Source organism: Bos mutus, chromosome 10 (assembly GCF_027580195.1).
Source record: "Bos mutus isolate GX-2022 chromosome 10, NWIPB_WYAK_1.1, whole genome shotgun sequence".
Taxonomy (NCBI): domain Eukaryota; kingdom Metazoa; phylum Chordata; class Mammalia; order Artiodactyla; family Bovidae; genus Bos; species Bos mutus.
In genome coordinates, this window is record NC_091626.1 from 32310423 (window position 1) to 32333360 (window position 22938).

Consider the following 22938-nt stretch of genomic DNA (forward strand, 5'->3'; position numbering starts at 1 on the left):
GAGTGTTAAAACTACCACAGATATATTGTTTTGATGACAAATGGAGTGAGCATTCAGAGGAAAATGTCAGGAAGAAGGAATTGGGAGCTTTAGAGAGCCAAGCTGCCTGCATATGGAGGTAGGTGCCAGCTGGAGCTGAAAATACTGAAAATGGAGAACTTCTCTAGGCAAATTTTTTAATGATCTCTCTCAACCAGTCTCATTATTAAAGGTCATTGTTCCCTTCCCCAAAGTATATTATTCCAGATATTTAAACTTTTAAGTTTTCCATTTTTAATTTCTTGTATTGTTTTGTTTTTTCTCCAAGCTTATGAAAAATCTCAGTTACAGAAAAGTTGAAAGACTAGTATAATGTCCATATATTCACTATCTGGAGTCAGTAATTATCAGCATTTTGATTTATTTGCCCACTGTATCTATCCATCTGAATATTTTTCTGAACTACTTATTGAGTGGCATTCTTTGGTAAAGAAGGGTTTCCCCCTCTATCTTGGGAAAAACTACAGGTCCTCTTAAAAAGGCAGAGTACAGGTTTAATTCTTTTCCCCTGATGACTAATTAAGAGAGTGAGGAACTGATGTAACAGTCACTTGCAACGGTAGCAGATGATTTTATTTGAACACCAGTATGGACTCGTAGTCCAAAGCATATGTAATTTTGCTGTTTATTGCCAAGTACCCATGGAAGTTGTGCCATTTTGCATTCTCACCAACAGTGTAGAAGCCAGTCCATGTTTTTTCCGTAACCTTGCCAAGAGAGTCTGTTGTAAAACATTTGAGTTTTTGGCAAACATCAGTGAGAAATGGTATTTTGGTACAGTTTGATTTGTATCTCTTTATTGAACAAAGTTGAACATCTTTTTATGTGTTTTGAGAGCCATTTGCCTTCCTTTTTGTGTGTTCTGTTTGTGTTTTTTGCCTGTTTTCCCAATGAAGTTTGGATTTTTTTTTAAATCTTAGTTTAAGAGCTCTCTCTATATACCAGAGAAATTAGCCCTTTGTTTCTAATATGAGTTGGGAGTATTTTTTTCCAGTTTGTCATTAACGTTTTGAGTTATGGTGTTTTTTTTAAAATTAGTTTTTAGTGGAATATAGTTGATTTACAAGGTTGTGTTAGTTTCTGATGCACAGCAAAGTGGATCAGGTACATAAATACACATTTACCCTTTTGAAAAATTCTATTCCCATGTAAGTCAGTACGGAGTATTGAGTAGAGTTCCCAGTGCTGTACAGCAGGTTCTTATTGCTATCCATTTTATATACAGTAACATACATACATCAGTCCCAGTCTCCTGATTTATCCTCCCCCTTGATAACCGTAAGTTTTCTACGTTGTTGACTCTATTTCTGTTTTGCAAATAGATTCATTTATACCTTTTTTTAGATTCCACATATATGTGTATCATGTAAAAAATATGAAATGCTTCAAAATTTGCATGTCATGCATGCACAGGAGCCATGCTAACCTCTGTATTATTCCAGTTTTTAATATCTATGCCGCCAAAGTGAGCACTGACTTATGCCGTTTTTATGATATGCGGATATTGACTTTCATGAGTTTATGTACTTTTATGCACATCTTTTAATTGCATCTGGATTTTGAGTCATAGTTAAGGTTTCCCCTACACCCGTATTATAAGGGGATTTATCTGTGTTCTCGTCTAGTCTAACCTGTGCAGCCCCTTCTTCCTCCCCCCATTCCTGTCTTACCCCCTCTCTCTTCCTCCTCCCTCTCCTTTCTCTTTCCAAATCTCTGCTAACATTTGGAGTTTATTCTGGCATACATGTCTTTTTCCAATGATTATTCTGTGTTCCAATGTTTTTGTAGCGATTTGAAACATCGCCTTTATCATATGACAAATTTCCAAAAACTTTTGACTTTTAAATTGGCTGTTTTGGGATTTTCTATTCTGTTGCATAGCAGTGTGTTTCTCTCCAGTCAGGAAAGAAACTACACAATAGGTTCAACAGGAGCAGTCTAATATAAGAATTCCCAACTGTGATGGGAGATTAAGTGTAAGATGTAAGAAACTCTATAAGGCACCCAAGAGCCGAGGTAGAGTACCCAAGGAAGGACAAACTTCAGGGGCTGGGGGTGTTCGGACCTCCTTGGAAAAGACAGTTTGGCCACTAAAATGTTCACTGGTTTACCCAGACAAAAGTGGTCTGGAGTTGCAGGTGGGGAGCAGGCAACCAGCATTTGGTAGCCTGGGCATGCCCTGGAAATCCAGTTGCCTGCCAGAGTGGAAGGCCTTCAGAGCATGCAGGTGCTGGTGATGAAGCTTGCACAAGGAACAACTTCTCTAACTCCTCAGGACATAGTCTAAATAGGTCATTGCAGAAAGATTCTTGCCATGCCAGGGCTGCTAGTTTGCAATGGGATCTCGTTCTGGACTAGCACAGGCTCCACTGGCTGTTCTCACCCACAATGTCAGCCTCTGCCCCTGCCAGAAATCACAGCGGCCTCTTCCTCCTGCAGTCCCTGCAGCGCCCTCTACTGAGAAAGCTTAGCACTGGGCTCAGTTTAAATGCTTAAAGGAATTCTATTGCCATAGAACATATATTATGTATATTGAAGAGTGCATTAGAAGGTGAGAGGCAATAAATTGATCATTGACAGGTGCATTGGCCTATGTATTCCTTTTTTATCATTGGCTATTCATAATATATTTGAAGATCTGTTAATGCTAGTCATGCTTACTGATCTACCCTTTGAGGTAGGTTTTTTAAATTTTTCTGTAAGAATTTAAAAATGAATTTATCTACTTCTAGGGGGAAAAAAACTGGTTGGCATTTTTATTTAATCCTATATTTTTTAAGTTTTTTTTTTTTTCTCTCCAGAGATTGAACCCAGGCCACAGCACTGAGAGCCCAAAGTCCTAACCACTAGGCTACCAGGGAACTCCCTGTGTTTTTTAATTTTTAAAAGTATTTTATATTAAATTCTCATGGTAGAAAATTCTTATAGTTAACAACAAAAGCTTTATGGAAGTGAATGAAGAAGAAAACGAATTCCATGCCTTTTATTCCTACCCCTCTAAGGTTGTGTGTACATTTTTCATGATGTATTTCTAGGTCCATATAAGTGTGTATGTATAATAAAAATGTGTCAACCTTTTTCACAGTATGCTTGTACCTGTAACTTAGAAATGTCTTTTCTTTTTTCTTTACAGCCATACCTGTCCATGACTCTGTGAACATTATAATGTCCTTTTGTGCCTCCTCTTACAAGGGGTTTTCCTAGCTGTTACCTACTCAAGACATGGATGTCAAAAACTCACCATCTAGCCTTAACTCTCCTGTCTCCTATAACTGCAGTCAATCCATCCTACCCCTGGAGCCAGGCCCCATCTATTTACCCTCTTCCTATGTAGAGAGCCGCCATGAATACTCAGCCGTGACATTCTATAGCCCTGCTGTGATGAATTACAGTATTCCCAATAACTCAGAAGATGGGCCTGGTCGACAGACCACAAGCCCAAATGTATTGTGGCCAACTCCTGGACACCTCTCTCCTTTAGCCATCCATTGCCAGCCATCAGTTCTGTATGCAGAACCTCAAAAGAGTCCTTGGCGTGAAACCAGATCATTAGAACACACCTTACCTGTGAACAGGTAAATCCAGTCTTCATTCTGAATTATATTATGGCCGGTATTCAGATTGCTTTATGATTTAGTGAGAAGAAAGATATATGTTATACAAGGTCTTCATTATCACATAGAGCACCTAAAACATCTGATGTTCTGAATTCTAGGATATCTATTCTGATATTCTAGTCCTTACTAAAAAGTTGAGCTTTTAGATCTGTGTTGTGGGGGAGAATTCACTTCATGACTGTCTTTGGAAAATATTTAACTTAAATCACTTCCTTCTTGATGAAGTGATTTGAGTTTCAAAAAGGAATTTTAATTTCAAGTTAGATCCTTCCTATCTTGAAGTGAAATCACAGCTTAGTGTTCATGACAAATTATGTCCAAGATAAAAGTAACCATTGGTATTACAGCTTGATGAAATGCTAGACAGGTGAAAAGATAAACTTTGCTACAAATTTTTAAACAGTGAACTAAATAACATTTTATAAAGATTGACAGGAATCTAAATGTGGACTTTAGTTGAACATTCTTAAACTCTAAGTGCAAGGTAACATGATGGATTATTCGCATTCAATTTGTTATACATACACACACGTATATATTTTGTGCTAGGTGGCTTGTGGGTTCTTACTTCCCCAACCAGGGATTGAACTTGGATAGTTTTAATGATAATCATGGCTACGGAGGGCAGAGGTAGTACAGGGAGAAGCATGAGGGGGCATAACTTTACACAACAACCCAAGCACTAAGTTATAGCATATTTGACATTGAAATTTATTACTTTTGAATATCATAAAACTTTGAGAAAGCCATATTACACACTAATTTTATTTTTCTTCTTTTTTAAAGAAGTTTTTGATGGGTAAAAGAGAATATGAAAAATGTAGATAACTTTTTAAAAATAATGTCTTCTCATTCAACTTTCAAAGGAAGAAATATCTTATTTCTGAGGACAAGTTCTAATCAGAGTTCTGTGAATATTTGGGTACAGTAAACCTCAGCATATTAAATTTATAAATCAATCATACCTCTGCCATGTCCTTTTCAAAGGAAATATGCTGTAGCAAAATTAGGAACTAGCTCGGTGTGTTCTTGGTGTCTGCAGGTGGTCCCTTGTGGGTTCTCCCTTCCTCTGTGGTAAGCCCTGGCCCTCTCTCCACCCTGCATTGAACACCTGCTTTCTTCAGAGCCTTCTCAAGGGACAGGCATGTGTTTATGCTCTCCCCCTCTCCCCTTCTCTTCTCCTTTGCTCTCCCCTTTTCCCCACTGTTCCCACCCAGACTTGATGTGGTCACTGATTATAGAGATGTACACCCTGATGGATACAGCTAGTTCTCCATGGTAACCAGTGTTCATTTGCACTACGTGGATGGGTGTAAACTCACCTATCCACTTTCAGACACCAGCGATCCCGACAAGGCGACTCTTAATAGATCTGATATCAGTAACAAAGGTTTTGCTTGATCAGATCTCTTGGAATATATTTGTTATGAAGCCTGGAGGGCAAAGAGATACATGAGGCAATGTTCATGCTGTTCCTTTTTCTAGAAAGGGCTTGTTTTACCATCAATGTTCTTTTACAGTGAATGTTCTCTTTGCCCCTAGGGAGACATTGAAAAGGAAGGCTAGTGGGAGCAGTTGTGCCAGCCCTGCTACTAGTCCAAGTTCAAAGAGGGATGCCCACTTCTGTGCTGTCTGCAGTGATTATGCGTCGGGATATCACTATGGAGTCTGGTCGTGTGAAGGATGTAAGGCCTTTTTTAAAAGAAGTATTCAAGGTACAAGAGTGTTGTTAGCTGCTTTTTTTGTTTTCCACTTTGCTTTTAAACAATTTTGCAGATGACCTGGCAGAAATTTCACCTTTGTTTGGTACACAGAGTACTTGATGAGTGTTTCAGAGGATCATGTGTCTTTGGGGGTGGGGGGGATTGTTTCAAGTATAGAGTACTTTATCTTTCACACAGATCTGTACCCCAAACCCAAATGGATCTTGCACCACCATCACCCGTTGTTGTCTTCCTAGGAGAGAACATCTTATAACCTTTGTGAAGGTTGGAAAAAATGTGTGCCCATTAGGAACTGCGAAGATTGTTTCTTCCTTTGACTTGTGTTTAATATCTAGCATACGTAACAGTTGAGATGGTGGGCTGGCTCCTGAGGAAGAGAGAATATATTTTATGCAGTCAGTAGCTCAACTAGTGGAACCTCCTTCACAATCCCATTTTCTGGTCTGCGTTTAGACTGTTTCCCTGCCCTTCTCCAAATTTCTGTTAGGCTGGCTTTCTGTTTCTGTCATTTTGTTCAATCATCTCTTTAATCAATTTCAGATTGTACGCACCTGGTTTCGAGGCCAGTCAGCCCCTTGCCACACGTTTCCTTGCTAGTCCTAATTTGCTGCAGGCACTTTCTTGCTTGCTTGTGCTCTCAGCTGTCTCCCTACCCCCATAACCCCTCCCTTGTCGGCCCTCCTTCCAGGCAGTGGCCTGTGTTCCCATCTCAGAGCTCCCTTCCCTTTTCTGCCAAAGCCTTGTTCTTAACCGGTTAAGGAAAGCTACCTTAAAGCAATTCATAGTGTGCAAGTGGCGAACAGCAATTTATTGGGTTAATTCACCCAATGAAACTCTAGATTTGACAGCATTTTACCTCAAGCAGAGAAGCTGATGTAATCTAGAGGGAGATGAGGGGTGGAATGTTAGTAGATAAGGAATCACCTTCCTCTGAGTCCCTGGGAAATTCATCCTTCATAGATGAGCACCTCGGAGAAGGCGATGGCACCCCACTCCAGTACTCTTGCCTGGAAAATCCCATGGACGGAGGAGCCTGGTAGGCTGCAGTCCATGGGGTCACAAAGAGTCGAACACAACTGAGCCACTTCACTTTCACTTTTCACTTTCATGCATTGGAGAAGGCAATGGAAACCCACTCCAGTGTGCTTGCCTGGAGAATCCCAGGGACAGGGGAGTCTGGTGGGCTGCCGTCTATGGGGTCACACAGAGTCAGACACGACTGAAGCGACTTAGCAGCAGCAGCAGCAGCAGCAGTAGATAAGCACCTGTTTGTCCTCAACCCTCCACTTAGTAGCTCTGTGACTTGATATCCTGGCCTGGTTCCTTATCTGTGAAATGGAGGTAGTTATTCAAAAACTAAAATGTGAACATATTTGTAAAATGTAGTTATGTGAAATGTAGTTATGTGAAAAATATTTGGTCAGTTATAAACTGCAAGAGTAGAACTACTTGCAAATTCAAGTTATTCTAATTTTTCTTTTAACTCTTTTGTTTTCAAATGTCGGCGTCTTTTCTTTCTGCCTGTGTTGTTTCTCTTCTAATCCTAACCTCATTTAAACCCATCTCCTCTAAAATCTTCATAGTTAGGTGGATGAGGGCCTCTGCCATTTCCAAGCTCCTTTGCTTGTCAAAAGGAAAAACAACACAAATAAAGGAAGCTGATGTCATCAAATATTATCAAAACGTAAATCATGTTTGGCTATTTTTTTCTTTTATATACACAGAACTTTTCTGCATTTAACATTTTCAGTGCTTAAATTTTTTTTGGTTATCATTGTACTAGTAGATTATCAGGCCAGGTTCAGTTTATTGTGATATATGATAAGAACAATTTAGATTTTCTGAAATTCAGAACCAAACTCTTGATATGACAATTCCCTACTTTGTTGAAGTTCTAGAATTTTATATTCTAAAGGAAGTTTTGATCCAAAAAACACTAACTACATCCTTAAAAGAAAGAATTTTTCTTATTTGCTCCTTGGGAAAAATCTCTGTATGGACTATATTTCATGAACCCTGAGACTGCAGCTGATAACAATAAGTTTACTGCGCTTTCCCCACATCATTCCTTCCTAATGCATCAGCAAAGGAGCTGTTAGGAAAGGGAGAAGGAAGGTCATATCCTAAAAGTGCAGATGGTAATGTTAGTGCTCTTACAATTGCTGAATGCCTAATTGATTATTTCTTTAGACTCTGCCTATTTTTGGTACCCTCTGGTATAAATGCATTGCAGTAACTCAAAACAACTACTCAATTTTTTGGGTATGTCGAATGGAATGAGAATCAAATATATTTTCATAAATTGAAAAAGAATAAAACAGATTCTTTTGGGCTTCCCTGGTGGCTCAGCTGGTAAGGAATCCGCCTGTAATATGGGGGACCTGGGTTCGATCCCTGAGTTGGGTAGATCCCCTGGAGAAGGGAACAGCCACCCGTACCTGTATTCTGGCCTGGAGAATTCCGTGGACTGTACAGTACATGGGGTCACAAAGAGTTGGACACGACTGAGCAACTTTCACTTCACTTTGTTTTATTAAATAAATCCATTTTCACTGATTTAAAAAATATAGGACCTTTTTTTTTTGTTTGAGATATACTTTACATACAACAAAATTCCTCTATTTTAATTTTATAGTTGTTTTTTGGTCTTTTTGCAAAGCCATGAGGCATGTGGGATCCTAGTTCCCCACCAGAAATTGAACCCAGGCTTCCTGCAGTGGAGGAGTGGAGTCTTAACCACTGGGCCTCCAGGGAAGCCACAAATTTTACAGTTCTATGGATTTGAAAATATATGTAGTCATGTAACCAACACTGTAATTAAGATACGGAACATTGCTATAACCTCAAAATATTCCTTCGTACCCATTGCAGCCAATTTCACCCAAGCTTCCCAGGCTCTGGTGACCCTTGATCTATTTTCTGTCCTTACAATTTTGCCTTTTCTAGAATGTCACATAATTGCATCTTAAAGTTTGTAACCATTTGCGTATGGTTTCTTTCATTTATGATGCTTTTAAGATTTATCTGTGTTGTTGGATGTATTAGTAGTTCATTCCATTTTTTTACTAATATTCCAGTAAGTGTACCCCGTTTTGTTTATTTGTTCTTTTTTTTGGTCACATTGCAAGGTTTGTGGGATCTTAGTTCTCTGACCAGGGATAGAACTCTGGGAGGGAAGTGTGGAGTCCTAACCACTGAACCACCAGGGAATTACATGTTTATTTGTTCATTTGAATTGTTTCTAGTTCTATACTTTGAATAAAACTGCTGTGAACATTTATGCATATCTCTCTGTTTAGACATATCTTTTTGTTTCTTTTGGGTAAATACTTATGAGTAAAATTGCTACTTGTATAATAAGCTCCGTATGTGGCGCTAGGGGTAAAGAATCTGCCTACCAATGCAGGAAACGTAAGAGATGTGAGTTTGATCTCTGCGTCAGGAAGATCCCCTGGAGGAGGGATTGGCAGCCCACTCCAGAATTCTTGCCTGGAGAATCGATGGACAGAGAATCCTGGTGAGCTACAGTCCGTGGGGTCGCAAAGAGTCAGATATGGGTAGCCTTTCCCTTCTCCAGGGGATCTTCGACCCAGGGATCGAACTCAGGTATTCTGCATTGCAGGCACATTCTTTACTGTCTGAGCAACAAAGGAAGCCCACACATTCATATGCATTCATTTCTTCAACAAACTATAATTGAGTACTTTGTATGGATTCAGTTCAGTCACCCAGTCATGTCTGACTCTTTGTGACCCCATGGACTGCAGCAAGCCAGGCCTCCCTGTAAAGCTTTATATCTTAAAGAATTAGCTTCATGATTTGCCTTGAATTTTGCTTTGCATCTTTCTTAGTTCTGTTCATATAGAGTAGGATGCTTCTCAGACTCTTGCATAGAGCAATAAAACCATTTTAATATGTGCAGTGTTTGCTGCAGTTCAAGGAGGACTTTTTTCTTTTTGCCAGAAATGAAGTGAATTACTATCACCTTCTTGCACACGGCATTCTCTAGGCTATTGTCTTCATATTATTGTGTTTTCCAATCCTTTTTTAAAAAATTAAAATGCTTTTTTACAACAAACTCTGAGACCAACCTCTCAGTTGAGTTCAGTTGCTCAGTTGTGTCCAACTCTTTGTGACCCCATGAACCGCAGCACGCCAGATCTCCCTGTCCATCACCAACTCCTGGAGTCCACCCAAACCCATATCCATTGAGTCAGTGATGCCATCCAACCATATTATCCTCTGTTGTCCCCTTCTCCTCCTGCCTCCAATCTTTCCCAGCATCAGGGTCTTTTTCAGTGAGTCAGCTCTTCACATCAGGTGGCCAAAGTATAGGAGTTTCAGCTTCAACATCAGTCCTTCCAATGAACACCCAGAACTGATCTCCTTTAGGATGGACTGGTTGGATCTCCTTGCAGTCCAAGGGACTCTCAAGAGTCTTCTCCAACACCACAGTTCAAAAGCATCAATTCTTTGGCACTTAGCTTTTTTCACATTCCAACTCTCACATCCATACATGACCACTGGAAAAACCATAGCCTTGACTAGATGGACCTTTGTTGACAAAGTAATGTCTCTGCTTTTCAGTATGCTGTCTAGGTTGGTCATAACTTTCCTTCCAAGGAGTAAGCGTCTTTTAATTTCATGGCTGCAGTCACCATCTGCAGTGATTTTGAAGCCCAGAAAAATAAAGTCTGACACTGTTTCCACTGTTTCCCCATCTATTTCCCATGAAGTAATGGGACCAGATGCCATGATCTTTGTTTTCTGAATGTTGAGCTTTAAGCCAACTTTTTCACTCTCCTCTTTCACTTCATTAGGAGGCTTTATAGTTCCTCTTCACTTTCTGCCATAAGGGTGGTGTCATCTGCATATCTGAGGTTATTGATATTTTTCCCAGCAATCTTGATTCCAGCTTGTGCTTCCTCCAGTCCAGCGTTTCTCATGATGTACTCTACATATAAGTTAAATAAGCAGGGTGACAATATACAGCCTTGACGTACTTATTTTCCTATTTGGAGCCAGTCTGTTGTTCCATGTCCAGTTCTAACTGTTGCTTCCTGATCTGTATATACGTTTCTCAAGAGGCAGATCAGGTGGTCTGGTATTCCCATCTCCTTCAGAATTTTCCACAGTTTATTGTGATCCACACAGTCAAAGGCTTTGGAATAGTCAATAAAGCAGAAATAGATGTTTTTCTGGAACTCTCTTGCTTTTTCCATAATCCATGGATGTTGGCAATTTGATCTCTGGTTCCTCTGCCTTTTCTAGGGCCTGGGGCAGCTCTTCTCGGCTGTGCGTGTGCGCCATTGCAGCTACTGTGACCAACCTCTAGTTGTTCTTTAAATGCTTATTGTTGTAAACCTCATTATAAAATCAGTGAGAATAACATCATGTACAGTTCTTTGAGGCTTTAGAAGATATGTAAAAGATTACTCCTGCTATGGGAAATACTGTGGGATTACATTTACCTTCAAACTATAAAGCATATATTCGAAACTACAATAGAAAGTCTCTGATTAGAAATATATTTTGGTTTTTAAAATTTATTTTTGAATATAAGTGAGGATAAAACCAATAACAAGATAATTATCTGTCCCTTAAAATGTTTTATGGTGGTGGTGGTTTAGTTGCAAGTCATGTCTGACTGTTGCGACCCCATGGACTGTAGCCCACCAGGCTCCTCTTTCCATGGAAATTTCCAGGCAAGAATACTGGAGTGGATTGCCATTTCCTTCTCCAGAGGATCTTCCTGACCCAGAAATTGAACCTGGGTCTCCTGTTTTGCAGGCAGATTCTTTACCGACTGAGCTATGAGGGAATTGCCATAAACATAAAACATAAATAAAAATGTTTTATATATATATAATGTATCTATTATAAGTGACTGTGTTAGTTAGGTTACATTATATGGCAAATGGTGATGGGATCGCCTCTTGTGGTTATGTGAGACTCCATCATAGCAGCCTGGGGAGAGGAGTGGAGTCAGAGATGCACTCCTCCTACCCTGGAGGAAAGCAGACATCCTGTTGTCAAGTGCTTCTGGGCAAGTGCCTCTAGGAGCTAGGAGCAGTGTCCAGACTATAACTAGCAAGAAAATGGGGACCTCAGTCCTACAACTGCAAGGAATTAATTCTATCAAGAACTTGAATGAGCTTGGAAGAGGACCCTGAACCTCAGATGAGGCCACAGCCCTGTCAACACGTTGGTTGAAGCTTTGTTGGGACCCTGAGTAAATTTTCTTTGAACTGTCTACTCATGGGAACTATGAGATAATAAATTTGTTTTATTTTAAGCTTTTAAAGGAATTTATTATGCAAAATGAAAAAGCAGTAACTTTAAGATTATTGAACTGAGCTTAAGTGTTTTCATTTGTAAAATCGGGATCATAGCTCTTTATAGAGAAGTTATATGAGTAAATGAGGTGCTCGTGGAAAGAACCTGGAAATCAGTAGGAGGTCAGAAATGTTGATGGGTCAGGCTAAGAAGACATTGCTTCCTGTACACGGCCAGGATGGAGGGGCACTTGAGAGAGTGGTTTTTGCATCTCTCAGGTGCCTTTGCTGGTACCTAAGCCAACTCAGGGCATGGCTGGCAAGTCACAAACAACTGAAGTTCAATTTATGTTTTGTTGAACACATGTTACTGGAATCTGGAATCTACCTGAAAGGAGAGAGGATTATAAAATTTCATTATGTTTCAATCATGGAACTATGTCTTTTTGAAGGGGTCTTTAAAATCTGGTGATTATCAAGTGGTACTTCTTTTTTTCCTTGTTTAGTTTGCTGGTTTTTTATATTCTCTTATTGACCAGTTTAGTTCTCTTAGCTATGAATTCCCACTAAAAAGTCATGTTAAATCCCAAAGAACAATGTATGCAAAAGAGTACAAGGAGTTTAGTTTGCTGACCTGACACCAAGTACTACTCTTGAGGAATTTTGTGACTTTGACCAAATCAATTTCAGGTGATTGTCTCACTTTCCATGTCCAAAGAAGAGTATTTCTAAGTGTATCTCTTGAGAATTCTAAAAACATTCAGAGAATAGTCTACTGGTCAAGATGTAGGATATCAAAATATTCCTAAATTTCTTTTACTCACTAATGAGGCACTGATGAGGTTACACTTGGTTTTTATACCTGTTCCTGTAGCTAGAAGCTGTTTTCCTATTTCTCAGCTGCGTGGCTTTAGCTGTGTTGTTGACCAGAAAAGAGAATTATCCAAAATATTGTAACAATAAACTTCCTTTTTTTTTTTGCTCTGTTGTAGGACATAATGATTATATTTGTCCAGCTACAAATCAGTGTACCATAGATAAGAACCGACGTAAAAGCTGTCAGGCCTGTCGACTTCGGAAGTGCTATGAGGTTGGAATGGTGAAGTGTGGTGAGTGTTCCCGTCCCCTTCTGTGGTATGTGGGACATGCTGAGAGCCAGGTCAAACTGGGGACAGTTTGAGGACCTGAAGACATGGAGTCTGGGTGAGAGGAGATTTAGGGCGCGGTAATTATCTTCAAGTGTTTGCATGCTGTTGCATGGCAGGGGCATTGACTTATTCTCTGTAACTGTGGAAGACAGAGCTGGGGTGAACAGAAACAAGTTGCAGGAGGCAGATTTGGGCCCAGCATAAGGAAGAACTTTCTACAGGTCAAATGGTCTGACACCGGAATAGGCTGCTGCATGAATTAGAGAACTCTAGCCACTGAAGTGCTCAGATGGGCTGGATCACCATCTGCCTGAGGCCTTGAAAAGTCCCAGGATGAAGTTCTGGTACATGTTAACAGTTAAAGCTGGGACAAGAAGGTAGACTACATTGTGGGTTACTGGGATGACTCATGCCTGTCACTCCATTAACTTTCTAGAACTGGAAAAAATATATATGCAGGAGTCAGAAACATGATAGACCTATGGAAAGCATATAGAGCATGAATTTTGTTCTAAGATGGTATGTGTGCATATATATGTGTATACACACATGTATACATGCATGAACAGACAAAGGGAAATGGGAACACTAGTGTAACAACTGACAATGATGCTTACAATCTGCCTCCTCCAGCCAGCTAACTCAATTCATGTGTCCGTACATATTTGCTTGTTTGTATGCACTCATGTCAACTCTGCCTAAACTTTTCTTATTCTTCTGCCAGCCAGTTTGGTGTAGCAGTAGTTTGGTGTAATTTCTCTCTTTGTAACTATTTGAAAATATATTTTTTTAAGTCCTCTCTTTTCTGATAATCTCTTAGTAGCTCTGCCCTCAAACATTCTTTGTCCCTTCCTCTAGTTCAGAATTACAGCAGAAGTTCTTTTAATTAGTTCTCTGGCTTCCTAAAATCACTGATGTTCTCCATTTCCTCTGTAAAACATCCTGCCAATGATCTCCCAGTGGGTATTGGTTACTTTCATAAATGCCACTTCAGTTATATCCTTATCAGTAACCACTAACTTCTTCCCAACCTGTTTCTACTCATTGTAATTGTTAAGTTATATAATTTAAAATTTATGCAAACATATGAAATATGAGTAGGAAAAGATAGTTCTGTGAAAGCTTTGAGTAAAATGTGAAGGACTAACAGCTGTTGGGTTAGGTATGGGTAAGATTGCCAAAGCCTTTGACTGTGTGGATCACAATAAACCGTGGAAAATTCTGAAAGAGATGGGAATACCAGACCACCTGATCTGCCTCTTGAGAAACCTATATACAGATCAGGAAGCAACAGTTAGAACTGGACTTGGAACAACAGACTGGCTCCAAATAGGAAAAGGAGTACGTCAAGGCTGTATATTGTCACCCTGCTTATTTAACTTACATGCAGAGTACATCATGAGAAACGCTGGACTGGAAGAAGCACAGGCTGGAATCAGGATTGCCGGGAGAAATATCAATAACCTCAGATATGCAGATGACACCACCCTTATGGCAGAAAGTGAAGAGGAACTAAAAAGCCTCTTGATGAAAGTGAAAGAGGAGAGTGAAAAAGTTGGCTTAAAGCTCAACATTCAGAAAACAAAGATCATGGCATTGGGTCCCATCACTTCATGGGAAATAGATGGGGAAACAGTGGAAACAGTGTCAGACTATTTTTCTGGGCTCCAAAATCACTGCAGATGGTGACTTCAGCCATGTAACTAAAAGACGCTTACTCCTTGGAAGGAAAGTTATGACCAACCTAGATAGCATATTCAAAAGCAGAGACATTACTTTGCCAACAAAGGACCGTCTAGTCAAGGCTATAGTTTTACCAGTGGTTATGTATGGATATGCGGAGAAGGCAATGGCACCCCACTCCAGTACTCTTGCCTGGAAAATCCCATGGACGGAGGAGCCTGGTAGGCTGCAGTCCATGGGGTCGCTGAGGGTCGGACACGACTGAGTGACTTCACTTTCACTTTTCACTTTCATGCATTGGAGAAGGAAATGGCAACCTACTCCAGTGTTCTTGCCTGGAGAATCCCAGGGACGGGGGAGCCTGGTGGGCTGCTGTCTATGGGGTCGCACAGAGTCGGACACGACTGAAGTGATTCAGCAGCAGCAGCATGTATGGATATGAGAGTTGGACTGTGAAGAGAGCTGAGCACTGAAGAATTGATGCTTTTGAAGTGTGGTGTTGGAGAAGACTCTTGAGAGTCCCTTGGACTGCAAGGAGATCCAACCAGTCCATTCTAAAGATCAGTCCTGGGTGTTCATTGGAAAGACTGATGTTGAAGCTGAAACTCCAGTACTTTGGCCACCTCATGCAAAGAGTTGACTCATTGGAAAAGACCCTGATGCTGGGAGGGATTGGGGGCAGGAGGAGACGGGGGGACGACAGAGGATGAGATGGCTGGATGGCATCACCTACTCGATAGACATGAGTTTGAGTGAACTCCGGGAGTTGGTGATGGACAGGGAGGCCTGGCGTGCTGCGCTTCATGGGGTCACAAAGAGTCAGACACAACTGAGTGACTAAACTGGAACTGGATGGGTAAGATTAGGGCAAAATCATCATAAACCTAGAAAGAGTCTGCATTCAGAGTGCTTTATGAGTTTCTAAGTTCTTGCTCTGTTTTAAGAAAGCTGAAACTGAAAATCTAGAGACAGCGTAATTTGTGACTTAAATTGGCAGAAGTGTTTAAAGAGAAATCCCTTGGCCTTCTAACTAAAGACTGCAAATAAATATATAATGTTTTAAGTAAAACAGTATTTTAAATTGCATATTTTAAATAAATGATTTCTAATATGATCTTAGGAAAAGAATGTTTTCAATGTGCTAGGATCTGTTAGTGGCTGTGGTTCTCTTGGTTTGGGACTGGGGCAGTAGCACATCCACTCCACCTGTAGGGGGCAGTATATGTGGTGAGAGGAACAGGAGGACTGAATCCCTGCATAGATGAAATCTCATTTTTTTGGTCTTATCAGTTCAGTTCAGTTCAGTCGCTCAGTGTCCGACCCTTTGCAACCCCATGAATCGCAGCACGCCAGGCCTCCCTGTCCATCACCAACTCCCAGAGTTCACTCAGACTCACGTCCATCGAGTCGGTGATGCCATCCAGCCATCTCATCTTCTGTCATCCCCTGCTCCTCCTGCCCCCAATCCCTCCCAGCATCAGAGTCTTTTCCAATGAGTCAACTCTTTGCATGAGGTAGCCAAAGTACTGGAGTTTCAGCTTTAGCATCAGTCCTTCCAAAGAAATCCTAGGGCTGATCTCCTTCAGAATGGACTGGTTGGATCTCCTTGCAGGCCAAGGGACTCTCAAGAGTCTTCTGCAACACCACAGTTCAAAAGCATCAATTCTTTGGCACTCAGCCTTCTTCACAGTCCAACTCTCACATCCATACATGACCACAGGAAAAACCATAGCCTTGACTAGACGGACCTTTGTTGACAAAGTAATGTCTCTGCTTTTCAATATGCTATCTAGGTTGGTCATAACTTTCCTTCCAAGGAGTAAGCGTCTTTTAATTTCATGGCTGCAGTCACCATCTGCAGTGATTTTGAAGCCCAGAAAAATAAAGTCTGACACTGTTTCCACTGTTTCCCCATCTATTTCCCATGAAGTAATGGGACCAGATGCCATGATCTTTGTTTTCTGAATGTTGAGCTTTAAGCCAACTTTTTCACTCTCTTCTTTCACCTTCATCAAGAGGCTTTTTAGTTCCTCTTCACTTTCTGCCATAAGGGTGGTGTCATCTGCATATCTGAGGTTATTGATATTTCTCCCGGCAATCCTGATTCCAGCCTGTGCTTCTTCCAGTCCAGCGTTTCTCATGATGTACTCTGCATGTAAGTTAAATAAGCAGGGTGACAATATACAGCCTTGACGTACTCCTTTTCCTATTTGGAGCCAGTCTGTTGTTCCAAGTCCAGTTCTAACTGTTGCTTCCTGATCTGTATATAGGTTTCTCAAGAGGCAGGTCAGGTGGTCTGGTATTCCCATCTCTTTCAGAATTTTCCACAGTTTATTGTGATCCACACAAAGGCTTTGGCATAGTCAATAAAGCAGAAATAGATGTTTTTCTGGAACTCTCTTGCTTTTTTGATGATCCAGCAGATGTTGGCAATTTGGTCTCTGGTTCCTCTGCCTTTTCTAAAACCAGCTTAAACATCTGGAAGTTCACGGTTCACGTATTGCTGAAGCCTGGCTTGGAGAATTTTGAGCATTACTTTACTAGCGTGTGAGATGAGTGCAATTGTGCGGTAGTTTGAGCATTCTTTGGCATTGCCTTTCTTTGGGATTGGAATGAAAACTGACCTTTTCCAGTCTTGTGGCCACTGCTGAGTTTTCCAAATTTGTTGGCATATTGAGTGCAGCACTTTCACAGCATCATCTTTCAGGATTTGAAAGAGCTCAACTGGAATTCCCTCACCTCCACTAGCTTTGTTCGTAGTGATGCTTTCTAAGGCCCACTTGACTTCACATTCCAGGATGTCTGGCTCTAGGTCAGTGATCACACCATCGTGATTATCTGGGTCGTGAAGATCTTTTTTGTACAGTTCTTCTGTGTATTCTTGCCACCTCTTAATATCTTCTGCTTCTGCTAGGTCCATATCATTTCTGTTCTTTATTGAGCCCATCTTTGAGTGAAATGTTCCCTTGGTATCTCTAATTCTCTCGAAGAGGTCTCTAGTCTTTTGTCTCATCACTTCTTGCTAACTGTGACAGTGCTTAAATGACCTGACCTTTCTGGCCCTTGTTTTCCTTATCTCTGAAGCAGAGATATCTGCTTCACTGAGTTTTGTGAGGAATAAAGACCTAGCACAGTTTGTGGCATTGAATATTACTTTCCCTTCCTTTTTCTCCCTCTCTCGTTGAAAAACATATCTAAGTTGGGAGCACCAGAGTTCAGGGGTATACCTAAAATTTTCCTGGAAAAGGTCACTGAATTTGACCAAAAAGCCACTGGATAGAGCTAAGAAAAAGATTTGCATTACCTTTGGAGATTGCAGAAGAAATGAGATGGGTTGATGTGCAAACAGATGGGTATTTTGGCTCTTTACTGACCATGAGGAAAGACCATTAGGAGTGAATTTCATTAACTGTGGCTTTTCTCCTTTTCCAGCCCTCTTGTCTGCCCTCCTGAGAAAATCCTTCATCTAGATTCTTCCTTCTATCTAATGTCAGAGGATTAGGGATTCTCCCTGTATTCTAGATCCTCCTGCATAATTCCACTTCCCCCTTTCATTCAGAAATCCTTTCCCTTCAGTCAGCACCTTTTTCTGCTTCATTTCCAATCTTGTCCTTTCCGCTGAAGCATTAATAAGGTTGTTTAAATGGTAGAAGGATACCCACCCAGGCTAGCTTCAGAGGAAAAGCTTCATTATAAGAATACACTGCAATGCAAGCAGCCATCAAACTGATCTGAATAACTGTATATCTGATCTGTAGCCTTCTGTTGGGACAACAGCTCAGCATCTTTTGATGCCATCTCTTTATTTGCCTGCTGTATAGATCCTTGAAAGTGATTTGTTGGGGAGGTGATATAAAATAGTAGTTAAAAGCACCAGCTCTGGATTCAGACCACTGATTGGGTTTTGGTCCTGCTTCTGCTGTTTTCTAGCTTTTCTACCTTGAGCAAGTTACTTGAGCTGTTGTGCCTGGATCCTCCCCTGTATGTTGAAGATAGTAATACCACGTGTCCTCTCAGGCAGTTGTCAGAAAGGGATAAGCTATGTACAGTAATATACAAAGCCTGGCACATAGAAGCTTCCAGTCTACGATAGCTGCTGTGATCATCATTTACCATTGTTGTTGTTGTCATCTTGTTTTTGCTGGGGCACTTTCTAATATGGAGCGCTCCTATTTGGTAATTTCTCATTAAGCTCACTCAGGCACACTGAGTGACTCTGCCTAGATTACAGTGTCAAAGCCATAACCCTGGGAATGTCCTTGGTACAGAAATGTGAGTTCTTTGTCAATGGCTTTATTTTTTGACCTTCTCAATTTCATTTTATTCCCGTGTATAGAATACAACTTGATTTACCTTAGGAGCTCTATCGATAGATTCTAAGGGCTTTATTTTATTGATCCTAACTTAGAACAGGGTCTAGTACATGGAACTTTGTTGAAGAAATTTGGTCAAATAAATTTGAATGTTTGGATTCAAAACCTTTCACTTTGTATGGAGTCTGTTTTGTAAACTCCTTATCCTCATGTTCTCCACAGAAGAGAAATGTGTGATTAGAAAGATACTCTCTTAAGCAATACATTTTATCCCATTTTACCCTGGAAGTATAATTTATCTTTAATAATAATTATAAATATATAATATTATATGTAAATAATAGTTCTCTATGTGATTACTAATAAAATAAATTACATTCTAGGCTTTTAATTCTTTTCTTATTTTGTTCGATTCAGTTATCCCTAGATGAATAGAGCCCTTCTTTCTACTGTAATTAGCCAAGGATAAGAGAAATTCAGATAAATTTTCTTGGAAGTAAATAAATTTGCTCATACTGCCTAACTCATATTTCCCTTTATAAATGTGGACAATTGAATTTAGTGAACAAAGGCAATGGTGGGAGTATCGAAAGTAGGCATTCTGATTTTAAGTTTTAGATTTTTTTTTTTAGGGAAAATTTATATAAATGTTGTGCCCATGCTAATGACATCCTGATTTGTGTCTTTTTAAATTCCATTTTACATTTTTTACATTTATATTTTTTTAAATTTATCAATGGATATTTAGAAATATTTTGCCTATATATATAGGGCTTCGGGAATTATATTTTTGTTACTGACTTCTATTTTTATTTTATTGTGGTCAGAGAATATGATCTATATAATAACAGTTTTAGTTAAAGTTGACCTAGTATGTAATAATTTTTTCAAATTGTTTTGATGTATATGAGTTTAGAATTATTTATCTTTCTTTTATAATCTACTTATGAGACCTTAATAATGATTTTTGTCTTAAAGTTTGTCTGATATTGACGGTAACTCCAATTTATTTGGTTAACTTTTGCCAAATCTTTTTCTGCTCTTTTACTTCCAGTTTCTCTGTGTTAGATGTATCCCTTAATAACCAGCCTATGTTGTTGTTGTTGTTCAGATGCTCAGTCGTGTCTGACTCTTTGCGACCCCATGGACTGCAGCATGCCAGGCTTCCCTGTTCTTCACCATCTGCCAGAGCTTGCTCAAACTCATGTCCATGAGTCACTGATGACATCCAACCATCTCATCCTCTGTCATCCCCTTCTCCTCCTGCCTTCAATCTTTCCCAGCATCAGGGTGTTTCTAATGAGTTGGCTCTTGGCATCAGGTGGCCAAAGTATTGGAGCTTCAGTCAGCATCAGTCCTTCCAGTGAATATTCAGGACTGATTTCCTTTAGTATTGACTGGTTTCATCTCCTTGCAGTCCAATGGACTTTCAAGAGTCTTTTCCAACACCACAGTTCAAAAGCATCAATTCTTTGGCACTCAGCTTTCTTTATGGTCCAACTCTTACATCCATACATGACTACTGGAAAAACCATAGCTTTGACTAGATGGACCTTTGTTGGCAAAATAATGACTCTGCTTTTTAATATGCTGTCCAGGTTGGTCATAACTTTTCTTCCAAGGAGTAAGTGTCTTTTAATTTCATGGTGCAATCACCATCTGCAGTGATTTTGGAGCCCAAGAAAATAAAGTCTCTCGCTGTTTCCATTGTTTCCTCATCTATTTGCTATGATGTGATGAGACCAGTTGCCATGATCTTAGTTTTTTGAATGTTGAGTTTTAAGACAACTTTTTCACTCTCCTCTTTCACTTCATCAAGAGGCTCTTTAGTTCCTCTTCGCTTTCTGCCATAAGGGTGGTGTCATCTGCATATCTGAGGTTATTGATATTTCTTCCTGCAATCTTGATTCCAGCTTGTGCTTCTTCCAGCCCAGTGTTTCTCATGATGTACTCTGCGTGTAAGTTAAATAAGCAGGGTGACAATATACAACCTTGATGTACACCTTTCCCAATTTGAAACCAGTCCATTGTTCCATATCCAGTTCTAACTATTGCTTCTTGACCTGCATACAGATTTCTCAGGAGACAGGTAAGGTGGTCTGGTATTCCTATCTCTTGAAGAATTTTCCACAGTTTGTTGTGATGCACACAGTCAAAGTCTTTAACATAGTCAATGAAGCAGAAGTAGATGTTTTTCTGGAATTCTCTTGCTTTTTCTATGATACAACGGATGTTGGCAATTTGATTTCTGGCTCCTCTGCCTTTTCTAAATCCAGCTTGAACATCTGGAAGTTCTCAGTTCACATAGTGTTGAAGCCTAGTTTGGGGAATTTTGAGCATTATGTCTAGATTAAAAAAAAATCTAATCTCAAATTTTTTCAGTTAACTTATTATTTGAAATAAACTTATTTGTGTAAGTATGTAAAAAAAGAATACACAGACACACATACATACATGCAGAAAATATTTAAGGATGTATTATAAAAATGTATTATTTATAGTCAGTTCCTACTTTTCCCTATCTTCTGCTTGAAGAAAATTCCTAATTTCATGGTTTGGAAACTGAAGTCTGTTAGTACTCTTTAAAAGAAAGATGGATTTAGATTTAGAAATGGAATAGATGATCTTGAAATGGAAACCTAAAGATCATTTGGGCTGTTGTCTCTAAAAAGTCATTATTGATTTTTTTTATTTAATTAATTTTAGTTTATTTTTAAAATTTACATAATTGTATTAGTTTTGCCAAATATCAAAATGAATCCACCACAGGTATACATGTGTTCCCCATCCTGAACCCTCCTCCCACCTCCCTCCCCATACCATCCCTCTGGGTCGTCCCAGTGCACCAGCCCCAAGCATCCAGTATCGTGCATTGAACCTGGACTGGCATCGCGTTTCATACATGATATTTTACATGTTTCAATGCCATTCTCCCAAATCTTCCCACCCTCTCCCTCTCCCACAGAGTCCATAAGACTGTTCTATACATCAGTGTCTCTTTTGCTGTCTCGTATACAGGGTTATCGTTACCATCTTTCTAAATTCCATATATATGCGTTAGTATACTGTATTGGTGTTTTTCCTTCTGGCTTACTTCACTCTGTATAATAGGCTCCAGTTTCATCCACCTCATTAGAACTGATTCAAATGTATTCTTTTTAATGGCTGAGTAATACTCCATTGTGTATATGTACCATAGCTTTCTTATCCATTCATCTGCTGATGGACATCTAGGTTGCTCCCATGTCCTGGCTATTATAAACAGTGCTGCGATGAACATTGGGGTACACGTGTCTCTTTCCCTTCTGGTTTCCTCAGTGTGTATGCCCAGCAGTGGGACTGCTGGATCATAAGGCAGTTCTTTTTCCAGTTTTTTAAGGAATCTCCACACTGTTCTCCATAGTGGCTGTACTAGTTTGCATTCCCACCAACAGTGTAAGAGGGTTCCCTTTTCTCCACACCCTCTCCAGCATTTATTATTTGTAGACTTTTGGATTTTGCTAATACAGTCACAAATGTAATAATCTTTAGTACATGCCTCACAGGCTCCAGAAATAAAAATCAGACTCGTGTTCTAAGCCATATTCTATGAATAGACTCAGGTCTTACAGTGATTTCTGTTTTCATCCTGGTGACTGGGGGAACCTGATGCTGCATTGGGGAAGAGACGGGGAAAGCACTGTGTTATCTGCTCTCTTTTAGGCTCCCGGAGAGAAAGGTGTGGGTACCGCATAGTGCGAAGGCAGAGAAATTCTGATGAGCAGCTGCACTGCCTGAGCAAAACCAAGAGGAACGGTGGACCCATGACCCGAGTGAAAGAGCTGCTGCTGAGCGCCCTGAGCCCAGAGCAGCTGGTGCTTACGCTCCTGGAGGCCGAGCCGCCCCACGTGCTCATGAGCCGCCCCAGCACGCCCTTCACTGAGGCCTCCATGATGATGTCCCTCACCAAGCTGGCCGACAAGGAACTGGTACACATGATCAGCTGGGCCAAGAAGATTCCGGGTAGGGCCTTCTGAGTCTTAGCTTTAAATTTATTTGTAGAAAGGCCTGCTCCTAACCTTTATGGGGCACGAATACAGAATGGAGGTCTGCAAGCTGTGTCTCCTGTATTTAGCGGTTTGACAGCTTGATTTATAAGC

General features: G+C 40.2%; 1 protein-coding gene and 1 non-coding gene across 3 annotated transcripts in view; one reads left to right on the forward strand and one right to left on the reverse strand.

Moving 5' to 3' along the window:
* The window catches only part of ESR2 (estrogen receptor 2), a 65423-nt gene that overhangs the window by 10584 nt on the left and 31901 nt on the right, over positions 1–22938 (forward strand). For both annotated transcript variants that reach the window (XM_005898252.2, XM_070377747.1), the window contains exons 2-5: positions 3173–3614; positions 5199–5371; positions 12648–12764; positions 22502–22801. In XM_005898252.2, the coding sequence (XP_005898314.1) occupies positions 3262–3614; positions 5199–5371; positions 12648–12764; positions 22502–22801 (943 nt within the window). In that variant the 5' untranslated portion in view covers positions 3173–3261. The remainder of the gene's footprint in view (positions 1–3172; positions 3615–5198; positions 5372–12647; positions 12765–22501; positions 22802–22938) is intronic.
* Positions 1409–1512, reverse strand: LOC138989606 (U6 spliceosomal RNA). The gene has a single exon (XR_011465865.1). It is a non-coding gene; the product is annotated as a U6 spliceosomal RNA (small nuclear RNA).